We start from the raw sequence: 21,324 nt of genomic DNA on the forward strand, positions 1-21,324 counted from the left end.
TCAAACATTGAAAGCAGAACACTCTAAAAGATCTCTCTGCAGTAGTGTATTGTAGAGTTGTTGAGATACTTATGTAAAATTTTGCCTTTGAGATAGATGCAAGCAACTGCAAACTATTACTTGAACAAGGAAGATGCTGTTTGGAGGAATAGTTTAATGATTATGTGAAGTATTGCTTTTCAATTTAATGATTGCAAACTGCCTTATTTTTAAGATAGTTTAATGTGGGTTACTGATAAATTAATGTGGCTTTAGTAAGTTTGTCATCATACAGGTCAAGTGTAGTTGTTCCATTTCCTGCTCATTTCATTGGAATGCTTGCAAACAATTCACAAGGTCTTCATTTCACTAGCTGTAAAGAAAAAAAATATGAGTACTTAAATTCACTAGGTCACATTACTACTAACATGGAAGAATGTGGGAGGACAACTTTATTTTCTTTGTGACTGTTGGTAGCTAAGGTTCTTCAAATGTGTGTGATGAATGCATTGGTGTATAAATATATATATAGTTTTGTTATAATGCTAATCTTTACGTTTTGTAAAAGATCTGCAGAACTAATGCCAAAATATAGAATGACCTGTTAGTTTGCACAAGTTTCTCTAAAAAGTCATAGTTTTACTTTGCCTTATTTTTACTCAAGTCCACCACTTTTGCACATTGCACTTTGCAATGGATCATCCTCCCAAACTCTGCTAAAAAAATGAACCTATAATGTAATTTTGTGGAGTATAAGCATGAATTCAGAGGAGTAAGCCTGTGAAAACAAAATATTGTGTAGTGGTAGGATACTAGAGTTAACAAAAAGCAGCTAAGAGGGATAGAGCATTTAAAGAGTCTGTGTTGCCTGTTGTTGCTCCTGATGTTTAACGTTTCTGTCCCATGAGTCAACTCTTCACCTTGCTCTGAAATAGAACGGTGAAAAAGGAGGTGTAGCGTCTTGAGTAATATGACCCTGTTGCTACTGGAGAAAACATGGAACTGCTTTTCCTGCTCCTGTGACATCTTACTTATTTCAAAGTTTTTAGCCACATTATGGCCTCACAGCACAAGGGTTCAATGTGGTAAGTCCCGTACTTGATGTTTAGTACTTGCAAAAAAAGTGGGGTGCAGATGTCCTTTTAGACAGTCTATGAGTAAAGTTAGGTGGATTTTGGCTTCACTTGGTGGTAATCAGCTTTGTCCCTTTGTGGATGTCACCTCAGGCTTAGGCTATTGCCACCTTCTTGTCTTGCCACTCATTGTCCTAATACAAATTTAGTAGAGAAGACAAATTGAGACTACTGTATCTTTTGGAACTGTGATGGCAATATTTGACCAGTCATTTGAAGAGTATTCTTTTCCTGTGTGTGGGAGAGGAGATCAGAATTTTATGCTGTTTTGTATGTAGGGATCATTATTTTTAGAGTCGCTGCTGTTCTTAGCCCCTCCTTCATATAATCCGCCTTCTGTTCCTTCAGAGGGAGCAGCATAAGGTATCAAGCCTTGCACGAGATGTCTGTAGCCCAGAGCCATTGATGTTGAACATAACTTGCGTTTTGGAAGCATGGGTGCTCAGTGACTGGATGAGTGGTAACCAAAAACTCAACAACTCATGTTAGTCTACGTCAGCTTCTGTTTCAGCTGTGGAAGGTTGTGATAACAGCTTTTTATAAAAACAAATTCCAACTTAATTCCTGTTAAAGAATTGTGTGTATGTGGTGTTCACTTTCGTGAGCGAGGGAGCCAAGATGCTGCTGTCTTAAGTGGCCAGCATGCCACTGAGTTTGGAGTGGACATATGTTGCAAACAGAAGTCCTAGCCCATTCCCAGCAGCCAGGGACAGTGTAGGTAGAGGCTATTGGGGCCTGCTCTGAGAAACACCAGCCAGACTGCATTTCTTTAGTGCTGCTAGTGAGATGGTTCGCCTAGGATGTCATTCCTCTACTATATATAGCAAACTCAAAAGCTCCTTACAGAGAAACCTCTTACCAGTCACTTTCCACAAATGGTACGTATACCTAAAGGTACTTAGTGAAAATCCTTGAGAGGTATTTAATGCAAAAGCAGTTAGTGTCTCTGGTGTGTTTCAAAAGCCCACACACACCACCGGCAGGGAGAAGGGCAGGGCAGCTGCAGCACAGCTCTCGGCCCCTTCCTCATTTTGTCTCAGCTGGACTCTGCCACCTCAAGAGTTTGCCAAGATGTGTGACATGGGAGGCCTCGACAACTTGATTGCCAACACAGCCTACCTGCAGGCCAGGAAGAGTGGAGATGGAGACACCAAGGAGATGCAAAAGAGACGCAAGAGCCTCTCACTGCCGAAGGTTGACCAGTGTAAAGACGCCAGACAGTCCATTGTGGTTGATTATGAGAGCATCTGTGAGCAGCAGCCCATTGGCAAGAGGTTCTTCAGAGACTTCTTAGAGACAATGCCTGAATATTTGGTAGCTAGGGAATTCCTGGATGAAGTATCAAACTGGGAGTTGGCAGAGGACAATATCAAGAGCAGTACCATGGAGAATATGATGACCAACTTCCTTAAGACAGGCGCCAAAAACTATCTGAGTTTCATGAGCTCTGATTTGGCCAGCAAGTGCCAGGCAGCCACTGAGAAGGACTATGAGAATGTTGTGCAGCTGGCCAAGGAGGAAACCAAACTCTTCCTCCAAGGCAAGCCCTTTCAGGACTTCCAGGCCAGCTCCTTCTATGACAAATTCCTCCAATGGAAAGTTTTTGAGAAGCAGCCAGTGACTGACAAATACTTCTATGAGTTTCGAGTTCTGGGCAAAGGTGGCTTTGGAGAGGTAAGAGCTGTCCCTTTGAGGATGCTGGTCACCCCTCCCCTTCTAAGACCAGCAGGCGGGTTTGCAAAGAAGGATTTGACACTAAATTAAGAAATCATTTCAGGTTTTGCAAAACTTGCTCCATTTCACAGAAATTAGGCTGTTTGTGATCTGTATGGTTGGGTAGAATTCAGATACCAATTAGTGAAGGGCCTCTCCATACATTTTATGTTTTGTCTGTGCTAGTAAAGAAATAGGACGCAGGCTTACTTGATTATTCATGTAATTAATTATTAGCCTGCTTCTTGCCACTGTTTTGGCCTGTGCTAGCTCATACCATTCCAAATAATTCCTAGATTCAGTTAAGGGAATAGCACAGATCAGGATCTGTGAACAAGAACATGATAATGCCTTGTTTTGAGAGAGAAGAACATGCAGCTGTACTGATGCAAGCTGTATATGCTACCTACTCTCATGGCCCGAGAATGGGTTCCATATTATTTACTAGTGCAAATGGACTAATGTAATCCTCAAGTATCTTGCACTAGGCCCATCATATACTAGTCCTGAACAAAACAGATCATATTTCTTTTTTCCTTATCTACTCTGCTACCATCAGCAGCTGCTAAGATCTGTATGAACTGTGTTTCCCCAGTTCATACCTATTACTGCTCTTGATTTTACAGTCTATATCTGTAAAATTATTTCTTTACCTTTTCTTGTGCATCTTCCTTCTCTAGGTTTGTGCCATCCAAGTGAAAAATACTGGCAAGATGTATGCCTGCAAGAAACTGGATAAGAAAAGGTTGAAAAAGAAAGGTGGAGAGAAGATGGCACTGCTGGAGAAAGAGATTCTGGAGAAGGTGAACAGTCCTTTCATAGTCACCCTAGCTTATGCCTATGAGAGCAAAAGCCATCTATGTCTTGTCATGAGCCTCATGAATGGAGGGGATCTTAAATATCACATCTACAATGTGGGAGAGAGAGGTTTGGAAATGAACAGGATCATCTTTTACTCAGCTCAGATCACCTGTGGGATTCTGCATCTGCATTCTATCAAGATCGTGTACCGGGACATGAAGCCAGAAAATGTCCTTCTGGATGATAACGGTAACTGCAGACTGTCTGATCTTGGCTTGGCAGTGCAAGTCAAAGAGGGAAAAAACATCACTCAGAGGGTGAGTACAAGTGGTTTGAACACGGGCGGTGGGGAGGGAAGCTGTTCTATTTCTAATGCAGTATGAGTTCAAGACTTAATTCCTCAGGATTTGTTCTTTGCTAAAGACCTTACGTGGTCATTTCATTCTGAGAGACAGGTGGTAAGAAGATTTGCTTAATTAACTCTTTGGATGCTATATGTAGTAAAACAACTCATCTTACAGAGAAATACAACAATCAATTTGACCTGATTTCACTTAAGATAAAACACATGTAATGATTGTAAGCAGTGTAGATGCTAACACGAGAGTCCTTGGGATTTGAGCTATAGTGCGTAGTCAGGGATTTAAGCAATAAATTTTTTGTATATCAGGTGGCAGTCAAAGGTATGACTCCTCTTTTTTTTGGTTCTAGAATTTCTTCCAGATTTCTTTAAGTAGTGGTATTATTTGTATCGTTCATGGTGCTGCCTGATAAATGACTACGAACCTTCTTCCCTTGCAAATGAATTTCTGAAAAAGTTTGCAGATAGTGACAGTTGGAAAACGTGCATGCCTGTGTATATGCATAGGAGGAAAGAGCAGGATGGCCTATGACCTCTTGACATGTGAATTGGTGTGCAGTGCCTTAGCCCTATCTGTGGTCTTCCCAGGTTGAGCCTCATTTATGATAGTGTCATAGGGTTTGCACAAAAAGATGTGTCGTATCCCTTAAATACAAAACAGTTATTTATCCCAAAGTGTATGGAGTTTAAGGATGTATGTAAGAAGTGAATGTTTCTGAGGCAGATGCAACATTTTGAAGAAATGGAACCAGAATTATAAATATTATAAAATTTCCCAAGTGTTTTAACTTCCCACTTGTTTCTCAAGTTTATTCTATACAAACTAAGGATAAGAGAGAAGACCTGCCATTAGCCTTTTGCATCCTGCTTGAAATAAGCATATCTTTTAATGTTGCTGTTTAAGTAGCAAAATACAATAATTTGTATTTTACAGATACATTTTCTTCTGATAGTTCAAAAATTGTGCAATTGTTTTTAGGTCTCAGTGAAAGAAAATATAGAGAATAATGCTATAGAAATAGGATATTATTATAAAATGAGAATGTGTTGTATTTTAGAGGAATATCATGAGAATGTTGTTTCTGTGACAGTTAAGGCAGGTTTTTGAATAAAAGATATTTCAGATGGGATTATCGATTTGTTCATGAAGATGGCATTTGAGCACATATATATCAGTTATAAACTTTACTGTATTTTGCAAATTATAGATACGTGTATTTTTAATGGTCTAATCTGCTTTAATTATGGGCAGGGAACAAACTGTGTATATGAACTATAAGTGTCGTAGGTATGAGCAAGTTAAGTGAACGACTATTCCCAGCAAAACTTTGCATTTGTATGAACTGACCCTGTTTGAGTAATTTGAAGCCTACTGCTAGAAACTACTGTATAAGGACTAGATATTACTACTATTTGTAATGTCATGCATAGGAGAATCTGAAAGCATCTTTACAAAATTCATTGCATTAAACCTCGTAAGATTCCCTGTGTAATAAATTAAAAATGGTGGTGTTAAATCAATTTTTGTTTACTGATCAGATACATTGTGTCTGTTAAAGTTGCCGGAAAGGTTATATCGTAGCATGTCTTTTGAGTATGATTATCAAATTGTCAATATTCTAAAGTGTTGAGGAAAAATATTTGTATAGGTATAATTTTAGTCACCCAGGGAGATATGTGGTCCCAGGAGAGATATATTAAATTCAGTGTCACTATTTATAATTGGAGTTCTACAAACAGAAGAAGAAATAATATTATTCCAGGCCAAACCTGGTTTTACTGTATGCATGCCTTACATGCCTAATATCAAAGAGCCGTTTGCAGATTTCGAAAGTTCAGAAGTCTGAACTTGTTCTTCAATATCATGCTTGTAGTGTTCCAGCACACTAAGTAAATATGAAACTTATGTTTCAGTCGTATTCACAAATTATTCACTTGCCCAAAGGAATTAGCTAATTTCATTGTTAGAAAATCATGATTTAGCTCTCTGGTACATGGCTACAATTATGAATATCTTTTTTATTTGTTTGGGTAAATCTTACTTAGCAAGTCTCACATGGCTTATGAAGAAAAAGTAAGGTAGTCTATTAGTCAAAAGTAGGTAGAAGTACATATATTGCAGTCTTTCTGGAAGTAATGTATTAAAAAAAATGGCTGATGGCTGATACTTTTTCTTTCTGCTGCATAAGGATAGCTTTTGAGCTCGATTTGTTCAAGCATTTCATTTCATTTCATTTTTTCATATTTCCTGGTAGATATGTCAGTAACATCAACTATTGAATACCTTGTTTTTGCTAAAGCAGTATTTCAGAGGGAAAAAAATACATTCTAAGTGATTTTGACGCTGCACATAGTGTTTCTTATTATAACAGATGAACTGAGTGCTACATTAACTGCAGCATTTTGCTTTAGTAAGCAACTCATGCAAGTTTTATTTTTTTTCCAAGTTATAGAGAAGCAAAGTATTATTTTAGTCACTGTATACTTTTATATATTCTCTTCTGTACAGCCTTCTTTTATAACATTAACTTGGGGAAAAATAACGAAATCTTTTAGATATTTGCCTAGTCCTAATCCCAATCCTGAAAAAAATGCAAGAGATTTTTTCTTTTTTTTTTGTACTTAAGAAAGTTGATCGGGATTTTATAAAAAAAATCCAAGTATCTAATTGCTGCTGAGTGTACAGCAGTGTACCCAGAGATTTTTTAGAAATCTTAAATACATATCTTTAACATAATCCTGTTCATTATTTTGTTCTAGATGTCTCAGGGAATGAATATGCAGCTGATTCTGTGAAATCAGGTTCAGCCAATCAAGGTACATATTATGACAGCAGCACACTGTAGTTCTTTTCTCCTTGTTTTTTGTTTTGTTTTATAAACAAGTACAAAGTTAATTATTTGATGCAAGATAAATTCATATGGATTTGCTTGCAGTTTACACAGATTTTTGGGTAGTCTTAATATTTACAGAACCTCCTAAAATGCCTTAATGATTATATTCTTTAAAATCAGATGATTTCTTTAGCTACCTAAATATGGAGTAGACATTTGGAGTAGGCACCTGCTTAGAAAATGTTCATATCCCTGTGTTTCGGCTGTAACTGTGCTGCTGTGAAAATGCCTCTTAATATATCACAGATGGTGAAAATCAGTAACAATTTTTTTTTGGCTGTGAGATAGCAAGATATTCACTGTCTTTTTTTTTTTTCCTAGATATTATGAAGTAGAAACATCATTCGTTATTCAATGTTGAGTTGTATATAGCATATGGAATTATTTTCCTAATTTATTTATTTCACTAGAGATTACCAAAAAAAACATGATGTTTCCATGCCTTCTGAAAATTTTGTACACTTCACATGAGTGTGTAAGCCCTTAAAGGTAATTTGTTGCAATTTCAAAGCATCAAAAAGCTGCTAGCATCTCATATATAAATACATACCACCCATACATCAGCAGGAGACTCTATAAATCCCTTTGCAAATCTTGTTATGTGACTAGATTGTCACATGGCACTAGTGGCAGACTAGTTAACAAGTTCCTGTTTTAGACATTTGCAAGTTTTCGGTGAAATTTCTGTGAACCTATAGTCTTTAGGCACTGCTGACTAGCCAAAGATTATTTTCTGTGTAGGAGGAAAGGTTTCTTGAAACTTATATGGGTGATTTTAGTATGATTTTAGGGAGTAATGTGTATTTATGTTACAGAAGAAGTATTATACAGTTGATGATATAATACTGATATAATGGAAGGGATAGTTTTGGTGTCCTTTAGGTACTGTCACTACAGGTACTGTTTTTGAGAAATACTTGTCTGTTCTACATCAGTTGCCTGTAATTACTATAAATCTCAGTTTATTTTGGGAAAAAAAAACTTTCAGAAGAGAAAAAAAAAGAATGTTCCTCAGCAAAGTCTAGAAAGTGTTCTTGTTAGACAACTGAAAGTTTACCTGATGTATGTGAGTCTAATGCTGCTGCTCGTATCCCAGTGAGTAACGATACTTAATTTCCTGAGAATGCTTATGAGAAAAGTGAGACAGATCTTCACAGTTCGGTTAGGACTCTTGTATCTTTTGTATATCCAAGTGTAGGGAGGTCTATTCTCTTTTACAGAAATCATTGCAGATTTGCTGTTTATTCCAAGAAGAGCTCTCTGCCCTTATGGGGCAGAAGGGAGCACAGATGATTTGGTACCATCTCTCTGCCTCTCACCATTTTTGCACTAAGCAGCTGTGGTATGTAAGTTATGGAGTAATTTTGCACAGACACATGTGAACCAGAGGGCTTAAGTACTGTAATAATAATTGTGTAAATATATTTTGGTAACATTCATAAAAGTACATTCATATGTTTAGAGGTTTCAGGCTTCCTCACAGTTTTCCTGTGTTGTGTTTTATATGTTTGAAGGACATCATAATATTTTTATAGGAAAAACATGTTTTGGTTAAAATCTTATTCAAAATGTCCTTTTGCCCTCCTGTATGTTTGTTTATTATAAGATAGTATTTCTTAGGCAAACATAAGAAAATCTATTTAGATGTTCCTGAAACTTGCAGCTTAATTTCAAGACAGTTGAGAAGCGGAGAGAAGGGTTCTTACTTGTGACATAAAAAATAACTGAGAAATTTGTACAGTTGACCTATGGTCATCACTTCATTGCTTTTCTATTGGTTGACATTCTGCAAGAAGCTGTTCTTCCTTTTATAATGACAACCCTTCATTGGTTCAGAACTAGAGCACAGTGACTGTTGTTGCTACTTTACAAGTTCAAAACCAGCATTCGGTTTTTGCATTTTTAAGTGTGGCATTCAAAATTCATTCGTTTTGACCAGTGTGACTTCGGATCTTAAAAATTTTGATAATGATAACTGGTATAAAGTAAAGGTACTTTGTGTTTTTTATCCCTAAGTTATGTATGTTTAAAAATGAAAACCTTATCTACTATGAATGCCATTATCACCAGAAGTGAAGGTAACAGAGATTTTGGTGCTGCTTTTCTGCCTCCTGCAGTTTGGGAATGGCAGAAAGGATGTAGGAGGAGTCGGTGTGCCCCAACCAGACAGTTTGCTGCGTGGGACAGGCCACCAAGCAGACATGATATTTTTCTGCCTGGAATAAGCCATCGTCTCTCTTTACGATATAGCATCAAGGGTCATTGCATCTGTTTTTGGCCAGTGTAGACAGTAAAAGGGACTAGGTGGCCCTTTGATCTGATGCAAGACTCTACTTGCATGTAAAACAGTTGCACTTTCAACTTGAGTCCTAATCCCAAAAGACAACTTGGATGAGATCCTGTGGATTTCAGTAGTAGTTACTATCCAGGCCTCAACACCATTTCTGCTGCTTTCCCAACAGAGCCTGTTGCTACACTGGGAGCCATGGCCCTTCTCAGCGCACCCTGCAGTCCCCGCTCCCTCGGTCACCCCTGCACTGGACACCAGCTTTCTCTTTGTCCTCTCTCTGAGCAAGCCCCTCATGCTCTGTGCTCTGGTACCAGGCTGGCATTTATTATGAATGGCTTCATAATGTTCTCTCTGAATATTGCTAGTGGAATATTCAACAGTCATTAAATAATAAAGCCATAAGCATCTCTGAAGTGAAGCATTATTATTCCCACATTATAGATGAGAAATACTCGAAAGAAGTTAAAGGAGGGAAAAAACTTTTCACAATTTAAAAGGAAGATTTTGTTACAGGAAGGCTAAAGAAATCCTGATAATTCTTGAATTGTAATTTGGTGTTTGTGATTCTATACCAAGCATTCTGTATGTCCTGTGTAGCCCCATCCCCTAATGTCTGATTTTTTCACTGTCCTTTAAATGCGTTTTTTTCTGATGAGACCTCCCTGAGGTAGGGAAGTTAGCCAGTTCTGCACTGGATATCTAAAACAGGAAGAGTGATTTATGCATGATCTGGCAGAAAATAAGCAGGTGAATGATGTAGTCTCCAAGATTATAATGAGTGCCCAGTCACTGGACTATTCTTTCTCAAGTCATTTATCCCTTTAATTTCCATATAGTATGAATCTGAACTGAAAAATATACTATAGCATGTCTATTTTTCTTCCAAAGAGTAAGCACAGAGGCAGCCTCCACTTGCAAATGTCGCTTTCTCTTGCCTAAGTGTGACTTCTAATGGCAGCCTCAATGATTAATGATGTTCAAGCTTGAAATTGTTTTTTATATATATACACATACATATATATAGGCTGCTTCAGTTTACTGACTTTGATTCCCAGAGGCAATTTTTATTTCCTCTTTTTTGATTTTGTCTATCTATCTATATATATATATACATATATATATATATATATATATATATTTAAAAGCAGACACCTTTTGGTGTTAAAATTACATCTCTATGAAAATGAAAAGAACTTCTGGTCTTGAGTTTCATGTAAGCGTATGTATTTGGGAACTCCTACACTCCTGTACCAACGTTGGCATTACCTTTTCCTGCGACTCCGCACAAGCCGCTTGCTCCATTCTCCTCTGCGCGAGAGCCCGGCAGTGCATCGCAGAGGTGACACGTCGCTTTTGCTGAGCGTTGGCGACACGCTGTCATCTCTGTTGCGTGAGACTTTTCACAGGTGCAACAGAGGACATTCCTTTGTGCTTGTTAAGTTTGATGTTATCTTCTCTATAGAGTAGTTGCTTGTTCACTCGATAAGCTGTTTTCTGTCTGATCATTTTGTAAAGAGCTGTAATTCTCTGTCACCAATTTAAATTTTGCTGCTTTCCTCTTCATAGTGCCCCTTGGGAGAAAAATGAGGATTGATAAGTGAAATGATGGAGGAGGATCATTTGTTCTTCCTACATCTAGGGCCTGTTAAATTGTGTATAGAGAAAACTTTTCCATGCTCTGTTTCTGCATTCCTCCAGGGTCTATTAAGGCCATTTCTGAAGGAGCAGAGGAGCAGCTGGGAAAGAGAACAAAGCAGTCGGTGGCACCCCTTGGAGGAAGGAAGAACTGAGCCCCAGGAAACAGCTGATGGAGCTAAACTCAGCTTGTTTTCTTCTCTGTTCAACAGTTCTTGTGCCATGGCAAACAAAAGATAGACATTCTAGTTTGCTTTACTGTTTAGTTTGTGATATCAGTGAGTATGTTTTGCAGAGATCTGTGGGAAAAGGTAGAGAGATCTAAATCCCATTTCTCCCTGTTCATCAGATCTATGCTGATAAAAACTACAGACAGTTCTACTTCTTTCTCCACTGTATTTATTAACACTGAGATACTGTGCTGTTCAAAGTACTTTTCCCTTGTCAGGACAGTAATCCGAATAGGATGTGTGAATGTGGTTAAAATTATAGGCCTCATTCTGCTGAAAGTATTAGTAGTGTGCCAAATACCTTTGACTGCACAGAGAACTGAGTGCACTTAATGCTTCTCTGGATCACTTATTGTTTTATTAAAAGATTATAATTATGTGGCCTTTTAAAAAATTTATACAGAATCCCATTTCAGAGAAGCAGCATTCAGATGAATCATTTCTACTGTGCCCTGTCAAACCACATTCAAAGCAATTCCACTTAACAGCAGTTCTTCACTAATGTATCCAAAGACAACATTTGGTCATTGTATTTTAGATGTTTATGGAAAAATTATGTTTTGTGTTCCTCTTAAAATATGAAAGTAAGAGGAGAAATAGATCCTTTAATTCTTTAACAAAACAAAACAAAAAGTCAAGTAAAATTTAATTAACTAGAGTTTATATTTTTATATTTTGAACAGCATATGCAAATAAGGCACCTTGTTCACCATCATGAAAGATACGATATCAGATGAGCAATGAAAAAGTGGCACTATGTTGCACTAACTGCATACCAGAAAGCTGGGTGCCTCTGCAGGAACATGGTTTCTGCCTTCTTGGAGACACTGGGGTAATGCAACATCCTGCAGCTCCCTCGTGATAGCAGTTTTATTGTGTCACTTTGCACACCGCCATGTCGGGGTCAGTGAAGGGGTAATTACACCTATTTAGGTGTCTCTAAGATCACTGGAGCAGTCAATGGCACACATACAAACGGTCCTGAATCCTATCAAGAATCTTACAGGAAAGAAGAAATAAATCTCCCTAGCCTTAGTCTCAGGCAAAACTAAGGCACATTCGAATTGTGCCGATTTGCCAGCCAGGGTATTGAACTTTCTTGATATGTTTTTATTTTGCCCATATCCGTAAAGTAAGATCTAGTGTAAAAGGTGCTATTTATTTAATATACAACTTCCATTTTTCTTTCATAAACTGTGTTGTGTAAAAACAATTCTACTACGAATTAATAATTTAAGAATATTTCAGGTGAGAAAAATGGCAGCCATCCATACTCAGAGTTTCCACACTGAGAGATGTCAGATAAGTCTCACAGAATTAAATGTTCAATAACAGTCCATGGCAAATATACTTCTCAAAAACTATGCATTTATCTCTTTTGTGTATGTATGTGTGATAACTTTTAATCCTCTGCTTTTTTTCCCTTTTTTATATTTTAATGTAATTTTCAGTACCCTTATTTACTCTTTGACCTGCTAAGAATAGCTGAACTGTTTTTTTTTTCTGACTTTCCTTTGGAAATTGGTGGCTATGTTCTCGACCTAGTACACTGTTTTTTAGCCACTTAAATTCTGTTACCTCTAGTGAGAACTGTCTGCTTCAAAAACTCATTTCAGTAGTCTGGGAACATGCATCTGTTTTATCTGCTTAAGTAAAGCTCTCCTTAGTCATGGAGGGTTGTCTTTCGTGTTGCAGCAGGATCTCTTTTCTCTTTTGAAAGTTGATCTCATTTTTGATGTATTGTTCTCCGTAATGACTAGTGTAGGGATGACAAATTTTAGCTTCTCTCCAATGTTATCTACTCCCCAAAGCTATAATTCAGTCTTTGCTTGAAAGATGTATGTTCTACATGTTCCTGGCACTGAGCAGCTCTTTTGCTTATAATCCTGGATAGACCTTTGCATCTTAGTATTGCTTTCTGGTTTTTGACTTTGCTGCTGCTTAAATTTGAAGTGCTTCAATGGCTTTATCATCTTTCTTTCCAAATAAAATATTTTGCCAATTACCAAATAGTTAGAAATAGAGAAGGTCTAAAATTTAAGTTTTCCTATCTTCAAATTTCTGTTTTGACAAAAATGGCAGAGACATTTATGTATTTCTTCCTCCCACTTATCATATTAAGCACTGCTGTTGACCATTTGGGAAGACCCTTTTTTTTCCAATAGAAAATGGCAGCCTTTAATTGTTGAGTGTCAAGGATTGCAAGATTAAATTTAGATTCCTGTTTCTCAACCTGCGCCTTAATTCCAAATTGTAAGAAATTACCAGAATCGAGAGGGATTTCTTTAGAGTTTATATGTCGGAAATTTCATGAGAAAACCATCTGTTCTTCTAAAACCTTGAACTGGAGTAGTTTCACATATCAAAGAACAATAAATCTTTTAAGACTTCTGTCACACTGAGTTGAATCAGTTCAAAAACAGCTCAAAAGATTTCCATGCTGCTGGTTTAGAATTTTAAAATTAAAGTTGGGTTCAAACTCCACCACAGTCTTTCACCTAAATCTGAAGGGAAGCGTTTGTTCATCCAGCTCTGCTTCCTACAAAAGTGCTGTTAGGCAGCTCTTCTCGGTCTGCGTTTGTGACCTTGCTTTCTCCGGCCCTGGGAAGTGAAGGAATCACCCCAGTGCCGAGTTGTCTGCATGGGGGGACTTGGGGGTGCTTGTGTGGGAAATGCACATGAAATAGATGGCGGTTATTTGCAACAGCTTTTTATTTATTTATTTGTTTTTATGGTTTCTTTACAAAGCCATTTGTTCTATGGAAGAAAGAAGGCAAGTGGAAGAGGAGAGGCACTGCTGACAGGAACTGCCCTGAGACAGCCATGACCACACGCTGCTGTTCTGTCTTTCTTGTCTCGGATTTATCCAGCCTGATTCACTGTCTGATGAGGCTAAATTGCAGCAAAGTAGGGTCTTATCAGGAGGTGCAGTCTGGGCTGTCGGGATACATTTTGATATGACTCATCACTTTTTCAAGCTATTAGTGCCCCAGTTAGCTTCATCTTCTGCCTCAGTGACACTAAGAGTGTTTATTGCTTCCCAGAGAGAGAAAAATATATATATATATATATTCCAGAAGCCTTTTTAGTGTTCATGATCACTAATCCAGAGGAGCTCTATATGCATTCTTGTGTGCCAGACTCTCTATACTGCTTTCAACCCTTCCTCTCTCTTTCCAGTTTCAAGATCTTTTGCAGCCAGACGGATCTGAGTTCAGGGGTCCACATTTGAATGCTCCTCTCCCTACCTGAGTAGACAAGTAATCATAATAAAAATTTAGTACCATCTGGTTACCCCTCAACAATAACTTCTCAGATCAACTCTGTGCAAACAGTACAAGTTGCCTGAGGAATTGTCAGCTGCTGCCCTGCCCCTGTGGTTTCCCTGCACTGAGCAGCTTCGGTGGGCATGGCGAGCGGGGGAGAGTTAGCTTCAAACCCTTCCTTTACTGTCTATCTGGCTGGTATTTTTGTTTTGCTCATTTATTTTTCAGCCAAATGGATATATTGGCTTTATATCCCTAAAAGTAAAAAATTACAAAATGGAAAAACAAAGTGGATTTAATTTTCTGCCTCTTTTTATTTACTATCTATTTACCTATTTATTTTTGCAAATGGTATTTAGACTTATGTTGTAGTTGATGTTAACATGTTGCCTTGTGCATTGTTCTTCAGCATGAGCTGAAGTTTATAAGACCTGACTCTGAAATACTCTGCTTAAAGTTGCAAAAGTTGTATGAGTACTCAACTCATAAACTAAAAACCATCCGTTGCGCTTTGCTTTGTACAAATGTAATTTCCTCATATAAACTCTTTTCTTTGTTCCCTCTTTCTACCTCTTCTTTTTCTTAAAAGCAAATCTCTTAGCGATTATTTGTGTTCTCGTAATGATAGCCATGACTATCTCGAATATATCTGAGGATTTTGCATCCTGTTTTCCTTCAAAATAGTAATACTAGTAATTTGACAGTTCCAATTTTGGGGAAGATATTAAAAAAAAGGTTCAAGTAACTTCTGATATAGTTATTTGGTAGATATATAAGATAGGATAAAATACAGTGTCAGATATGGCAGGTTGTGTTGACTAAAATCTCACACCATCAGTAATATGACAGTGCAACAAAAAATGTACAGACACATTGAAATCCTCTCTTTTCTCACAGATAAAACAATCTAGTAGAGAGGCAACAGAAGCTACCTTGGATATTGTCTGTTCTCCAGCTGGGAATAGTCCAGGCCTGGACTTGGAAAGAAACAGACAAATTTCTCTCCCTGAAAATGGTCTGTTCTCCTTCTAGAGAGGGTTAATTTGTGCTATATTTATTATTATTTGTTATTCGAGGAGCTTTGTTTTAGGTAGGAAGTGTTAACTCCCTAGTTTTTTCACCTATTTGCATGTTCAAGATGGTACCATGAAGTTTTCTTGCTGCTGTAATGGCTTACGGGAGTTACAAGGTGACAAAGAGGGCAAATATCTGTACTCTTTCAAAAGATTTATTTTTGAATTGAAAAAAGATCTGAAGTATAATTTCTTGTTTTATGAGCACTAAATCGTAGGGCCATTTTTAAAGTTTTGTTTAGAAGACCGGGAGCAGTAGGTAAAGAGCTTGCTTTGCTTTTAACTATTGTTGTGAAGAAATAAGCCATTTACTAACAATGATTTTCACTGGTTTACTTCCTTACAATGGTTTTAAAGAGTTTTCCTTGGCCCTTGATGGTAATAGCTTCTTCCAGAAACCAGCAGGGAGTGCGGGTGAGAATTTCCTAATGTGGCTCAGCTACCAGCATGATGAGAACTTTCTCTGTTGGCAGCAAAACCCGTTGTTGGACCCAAGTTCCAACACGATGGAGGGGGAAGGAATGGATGCCTGATTTTTGTCTTTTTTTTTAACCGTTATTTTTCAAAATGATTACCAGTTGTGTTTAGAAGACAAAACTAACAATGCTATCTTTGACACAAAGGAAAAACTATAATGTGAAAGATTCTGTGATTCTATGATGTTCTGAAGAAAAGAAAGGTGAAGATAAATTTGAAAAAAATATATTTTTAGGCAGAAATCATCCAGACATTTCACCTTTGGAGAACATTTGAAGTTTTTACACATGCTGTTTAAAGGCAGAAATAATCTATGTGTGAAAACATATTGCACAAACACACCCGTATGTTACAGAGAATTTGTAGATATAAAATATATCAATTGTATTACTAATAATGGATGAACTGAAAACTAGTCTGTTTAATTGCATGCAATGTTAACTTTGCATAATAAATCTGCTTGTATGCTTTCAACAGGCTGGAACAAATGGCTATATGGCTCCTGAAATCCTGAAGGAAGAAAACTACGGCTATCCGGTGGACTGGTTTGCGATGGGATGTAGTATTTATGAGATGGTTGCTGGGCGAACACCGTTTAAGGATTTCAAAGAAAAGGTTGGTAAGGATGAGGTTAAAAGAAGAACTCTGGAAGATGAGGTGATTTTTCAACATGCCAACTTCACAGAGGAAGCAAAAGATATTTGCCGGCTGTTTTTGGCTAAGAAAGCAGAGGACCGTTTAGGAAGCAGGTATGCCTTACTTCCCAAACTCAGTAAAAACCAGATAAATGCTGCAATTGTTGTTTTAAAAAGGAGGAGTTTAAATATTGACTGTATACATACTACTGAGTCTTCTTTCACTTCCAGGAAGAGAGAAGCAGGGGTTTTTTTTTGTGATCATAAAGAAATAAGTGTTGCAGTAACGCAGTTGTCCACCTTCACTCCCCATAACGTGGTGTTCTGGGGGGTTAGGCTCCTTGCCTTCTGGGAGAGGGGAGCAAACCATTATCTCTTGGATTTCCTTTCCTAAAAATGAAGGATATTCAAGTAAATAATTGCATCTTGGCTAATGCTGACTGACTGCAGAATGTGTGGTCTTTGGCTGGATCACTAACTAGCTAGAATGGTACTGGCAGAAATTCAGATCTGCATTATGGATTTTCTACCCTGCAGATATCTAACGCCAGGGATGCGTCACTGGCTGCTTACTGAAGAGACCTTAACCATTCCTGTTTGATAAAGTGCTTTGAAATAATCTCGTAGAGGTCCCTGTTTTTCTTGACTCATCCCAGAGAGCAAAGAGAGGAAACAAAGAATATTGGACACATTATTTTGAAGGAAAACCCTTTTTTGGGACATCAGCTTTGGGTTAGTGAAGACAGTTGGATATGTCCCTTACTTAGCAGTTTCAGAAGAAAAGAATAAGAAATTTAGAAGGCTATAAATACTGTAAGAAGTCTTATAATATTTAATTGTAAAAACTCTCATCCTCTTAACGTATGTGCATCATTTAGCGCATTTGTAATCAGAAAAATTGAAGGTCTACTTTGCAATGTGGACAAAATATAGAAAATATAATCAAAATATAATAAATGAATAGGAAATTGGTAGTGATTGACTTGAGAATGCTTCATCATTTTATTCATATATAAATTTCAGATAGTTCTCCAGTCTGAAGGTGAAATAACCACAGGGAACTTAGCAGACTTGTACAGATAATCTTCTAAATTTTTATTGCATGACAACTTGGAACAGTCCTGCAAAATGTTGGTCATACACTTGCCCGATTAAGCAATTAGAGATATTACACTACTAATAGATATAGATATATTCTCATTATCTTAGTGCTTAATGCAGACAGCTAGTTTCGAGGTCTCATTAATTTTCCCCCAAATTCTGCAAGATTTCAACTCTTTTTTATATTGCAGTTAGATTGTTTGATACTAAGTATGTATTATTTTAATACATTTCTAAAGCGTATTTGAAAGTAAATTTAATCCAAACACATTTAGCACATTCTACCTTACGAGTGAACATGCTTTTCAAACATTTCATCTTACAGCATTTGGTTAAAAAAATGGACCTTAGAGTTAGGGAAATTGAAATTTGGGGGCTTAAGTGACTTGCACAGATATTTTCAATTCTCTTCTGCATCTAAAATGTCATTTCTCTGTACTTGTTGATGTTCATGCCTGGTGACATTCTGGGAGAAACTTGAGTAAGGGTCTCATTTCTTTTCACTAAAGATCTCCCTCATCTCACAAGCAGAACTACAGCTAGAACAGCTAGAGTGTCATCAGTCTGACACAGACATGGGGGGAAACAGGGCACGTGCTATTATGTTATTGATAGGCTGTAGTGCAAGGAATATAGAGCTGCCCTTTTATGCACACTATTTTTGTGGTGAGATCATAGTGGAATTCATAATGAGCAAGTCCTGTTTCTTGCCTTTATGTGTGATACTTAGTAAAGGAAAAAGGATGTGTACCATGCCTGGACATATGTACCTCTTAAACAGGGAGATACTATTCCGGACAGCTCATCCTTTTGTAAAGATTAGCGCTGTAATTCTACTAAGGACAGCAAGACCTTGCGTTATCTACATAAGTGCCTGTTGCATAAGTTAAAGCTGATCAAGGACAGCTTTAATTTGTTCACCTGACCTTTTAAAAGACTACACATCTCATATTCAAGACTTAATGAAATTAGCTAATTCAGGAAAGATTTAACCCTATTTTCTCCACGCTAGGTTTTTTTTTTAGGATTTCACATACCTGTCCGACACCTCTCTAGTGTACTTCGAAATTGCTATGGAGGAATATAAGCCTGACAGAATTTAGACAAGTTTATTTGCTCTGATAAAGTTATTTAAGTATAAAACTCGCAGAGGAAGAGCCCATGTGGGTGCGTGTGCGGGTAGTTGGAAGATGGCTCGGTTGGTTCCAGCAGATGGCGTCCCTGTAGCTCCGTGGGTTTGAACTCTTCCTATTCCTGGTGGTGTCAGACTGTATCAGGAGGAGAAGCACTGCAGCCGTCCATTCTGGATGTAGGTCCTTAAGACTACTTCTGTATAGTGGTTCTAGGCGTTTGCAAAGATGAGTGGCCTTGAAAAGTTTTGCATTCTTTTTGGTCCTAGAATATGCCATGATGTTCTAAAAATATGAAGGCTTACTCTTCACTGGGTGTGTGAGTTTGTAAGGAAACTGGAAAAGCAAATAAGAACAGGTTAACAGCTACCATTTGCAGAGGTCAAAAAAGCAGATATATCTCTTTCCCATGTGCCCACTCTCAAGACCAAGTCCGCTCATAAATGCATGAAAACGGAGGTACGGGTGCCAAAATGGAGTAGTCCTCCCTGGTGTGCCTCCTTCCACTAGAATTCTAAACTCAAACCTCATGCCTTCGTGCTGCAGGTGCATTACAGGGCAAGACCCAGTTCAAAAGTTAGGATTGTTGGTCTGTATACTTTGATGAGTATACATTTGAGGCTTAGATTGTTCTTACCACAATATCCTGCAGGTCTTAACTGTGGGTCTACAATGAAACAATTCACTGTTTTTATTTCAACAAAAGAGGACCGTATTTTTTTCTCTGTATGGACGCAGTTATTCTTGTCAAAATGTAGTTAAAATATGTATTTACAATGCTTTTAGTCTTTTCTGGATTTTATTTTTGGGTTTCAACCATGTTAATAAAGGATTATCTTTGTGTCTGTCTCTAAGGAATATGACATTTTTCTAATGTCATAATTTGTGCGTATCTTGCTTAAAGCTTCTGTGCACTTACAAAAGTAGTCCTTTGGCTATGAACTGACTTAGTCAGCCTAGGTGTGTATTAAAACTCCATCCTGGGTTTTGCAAAATACTTTTATGATGTAAATGCATTGAATTAAGAAAAAACCCACAGATGTAAATTGTCACCAGTTTCCTGTTTAAGCTGTTTTTCTTCAGAGCCAGTCCCAAGATTATACCCCCTTGTACCTCACTTTACTAGATATTCGTATTCTAGCTAAAATAGAACCAAACAATTGGACGTTCCTGATTGACAGTAAATCCCATATCCCTACACACACCTAACTAATCATCCTGCTATATCTTCAGTTCTAGTTAAAACACTTTTAAGCACGAGTATCTCAACATGGTGCTGTGCCAGTAGCAGTACTGCAATTCTGGCATGGCACCTTGCCCAGACTAATTTATCCTGAGAAGCAGTGTAATGAATAATGGGATCAGGATGTTTTCTGCTTCACAGCTACGCTTATATTGTACAATGCAGCATTCTTTGGATACACAGGAGATCTCTGGAATTACATTACACAGTATATACATAGCCTTAATTTTAAATACTCTAATGCATACAACACCGAGACCCTTGTATCTATCTGAGAGTATAATATCATACTTATTAACACTCATTTGCTTTATTGCAGAAATGAAGATGATGACCCAAGAAAACATAGTTTCTTCAAGACAATAAATTTCCATAGGCTAGAGGCAAACCTCATCGACCCTCCATTTGTGCCAGATCCATCTGTTGTCTATGCCAAAGATCTTGCAGACATTGCTGACTTCTCTGAAGTGCGAGGAATTGAGTTTGATGATAAAGATAAGAAGTTCTTCAAAAAGTTTGCAACAGGAGCTGTCTCTATACCCTGGCAGGAAGAAATTATTGAAACGGGACTTTTTGAAGAACTGAATGATCCCAACAGAGTAGATTCCGGGGGATACGCAAATGGAGGTGAAGCTAAGTCAGGAGTTTGTTTGTTGTTGTAAATATCACGTCTTTAGCAAAAAAAGTAGAAACTATCCCAGAACTTTCCATATTTTTACACTGTCTCAGAAGGTCAGTTTGTCTGTTTAAGAAGAAAAAATCAAAGTAATATGACCTTCACAGGGTAGGTAGGACCACAAGCTGTATAGACTGTATTATTTTCCTTTCTCCTAGCAAAGGATATGATATTCTATTGGTGTTTTATTGGAAACTGATCAAAATGAAGAATCATGTGTCTCTCAAAAACTTAGAATGATAAAAATTCAGAAATATAAACACAGTGGTGAAGAGGCAACCCCTTTTGAAAGACTGACTCTACTATTTTGAATACAATCATTTCTTGATTTTCTTTCTATTTTCTTGTTATTTCTACTAATGTTTCGTCTTTGTTGTACAGTATTCAGAAATATATATATATTTTAATTTTAAGTAATATTCTCAGTCAGACAATGGACTTCATATTTTACATCAAATTTGGAATCTCGTTAGTTAGCCAGTCTGATTTTTTTCTTAATTTCTGTTAGTTTTTGGAGGGTTAGATCATAATATATTGAAATTGTTTTAAAATGTAAAAGGCTTTACAGAACAATGGGAAATAGGACTGACAGGATCTGTTTTTTTTCAAAATTGACTTTGAAAATGTGAGTGAAGATAAAAATGCACCAATTACATTGAATAAAGTATTTATTCTTATTAACTGTAT

General features: G+C 37.4%; 1 protein-coding gene across 1 annotated transcript; it reads left to right on the forward strand.

Moving 5' to 3' along the window:
* The first annotated feature begins 1,743 nt into the window (after window positions 1-1,743).
* GRK7 (G protein-coupled receptor kinase 7) lies at window positions 1,744-20,837 on the forward strand. Its single transcript, XM_010227692.2, has 4 exons — window positions 1,744-2,786; window positions 3,506-3,943; window positions 16,330-16,601; window positions 20,281-20,837. Exons 1-4 carry the CDS (start codon window positions 2,184-2,186, stop codon window positions 20,621-20,623), a joined length of 1,656 nt encoding a protein of 551 aa, XP_010225994.1. The 5' UTR covers window positions 1,744-2,183; the 3' UTR covers window positions 20,624-20,837.
* Window positions 20,838-21,324: the final 487 nt, after the last annotated feature.

Source organism: Tinamus guttatus, unplaced genomic scaffold (genome assembly GCF_059628265.1).
Source record: "Tinamus guttatus ecotype Peru unplaced genomic scaffold, ASM5962826v1 Tinamus_guttatus_pri_ptg000311l, whole genome shotgun sequence".
NCBI classification, from domain to species: Eukaryota; Metazoa; Chordata; class Aves; order Tinamiformes; family Tinamidae; genus Tinamus; species Tinamus guttatus.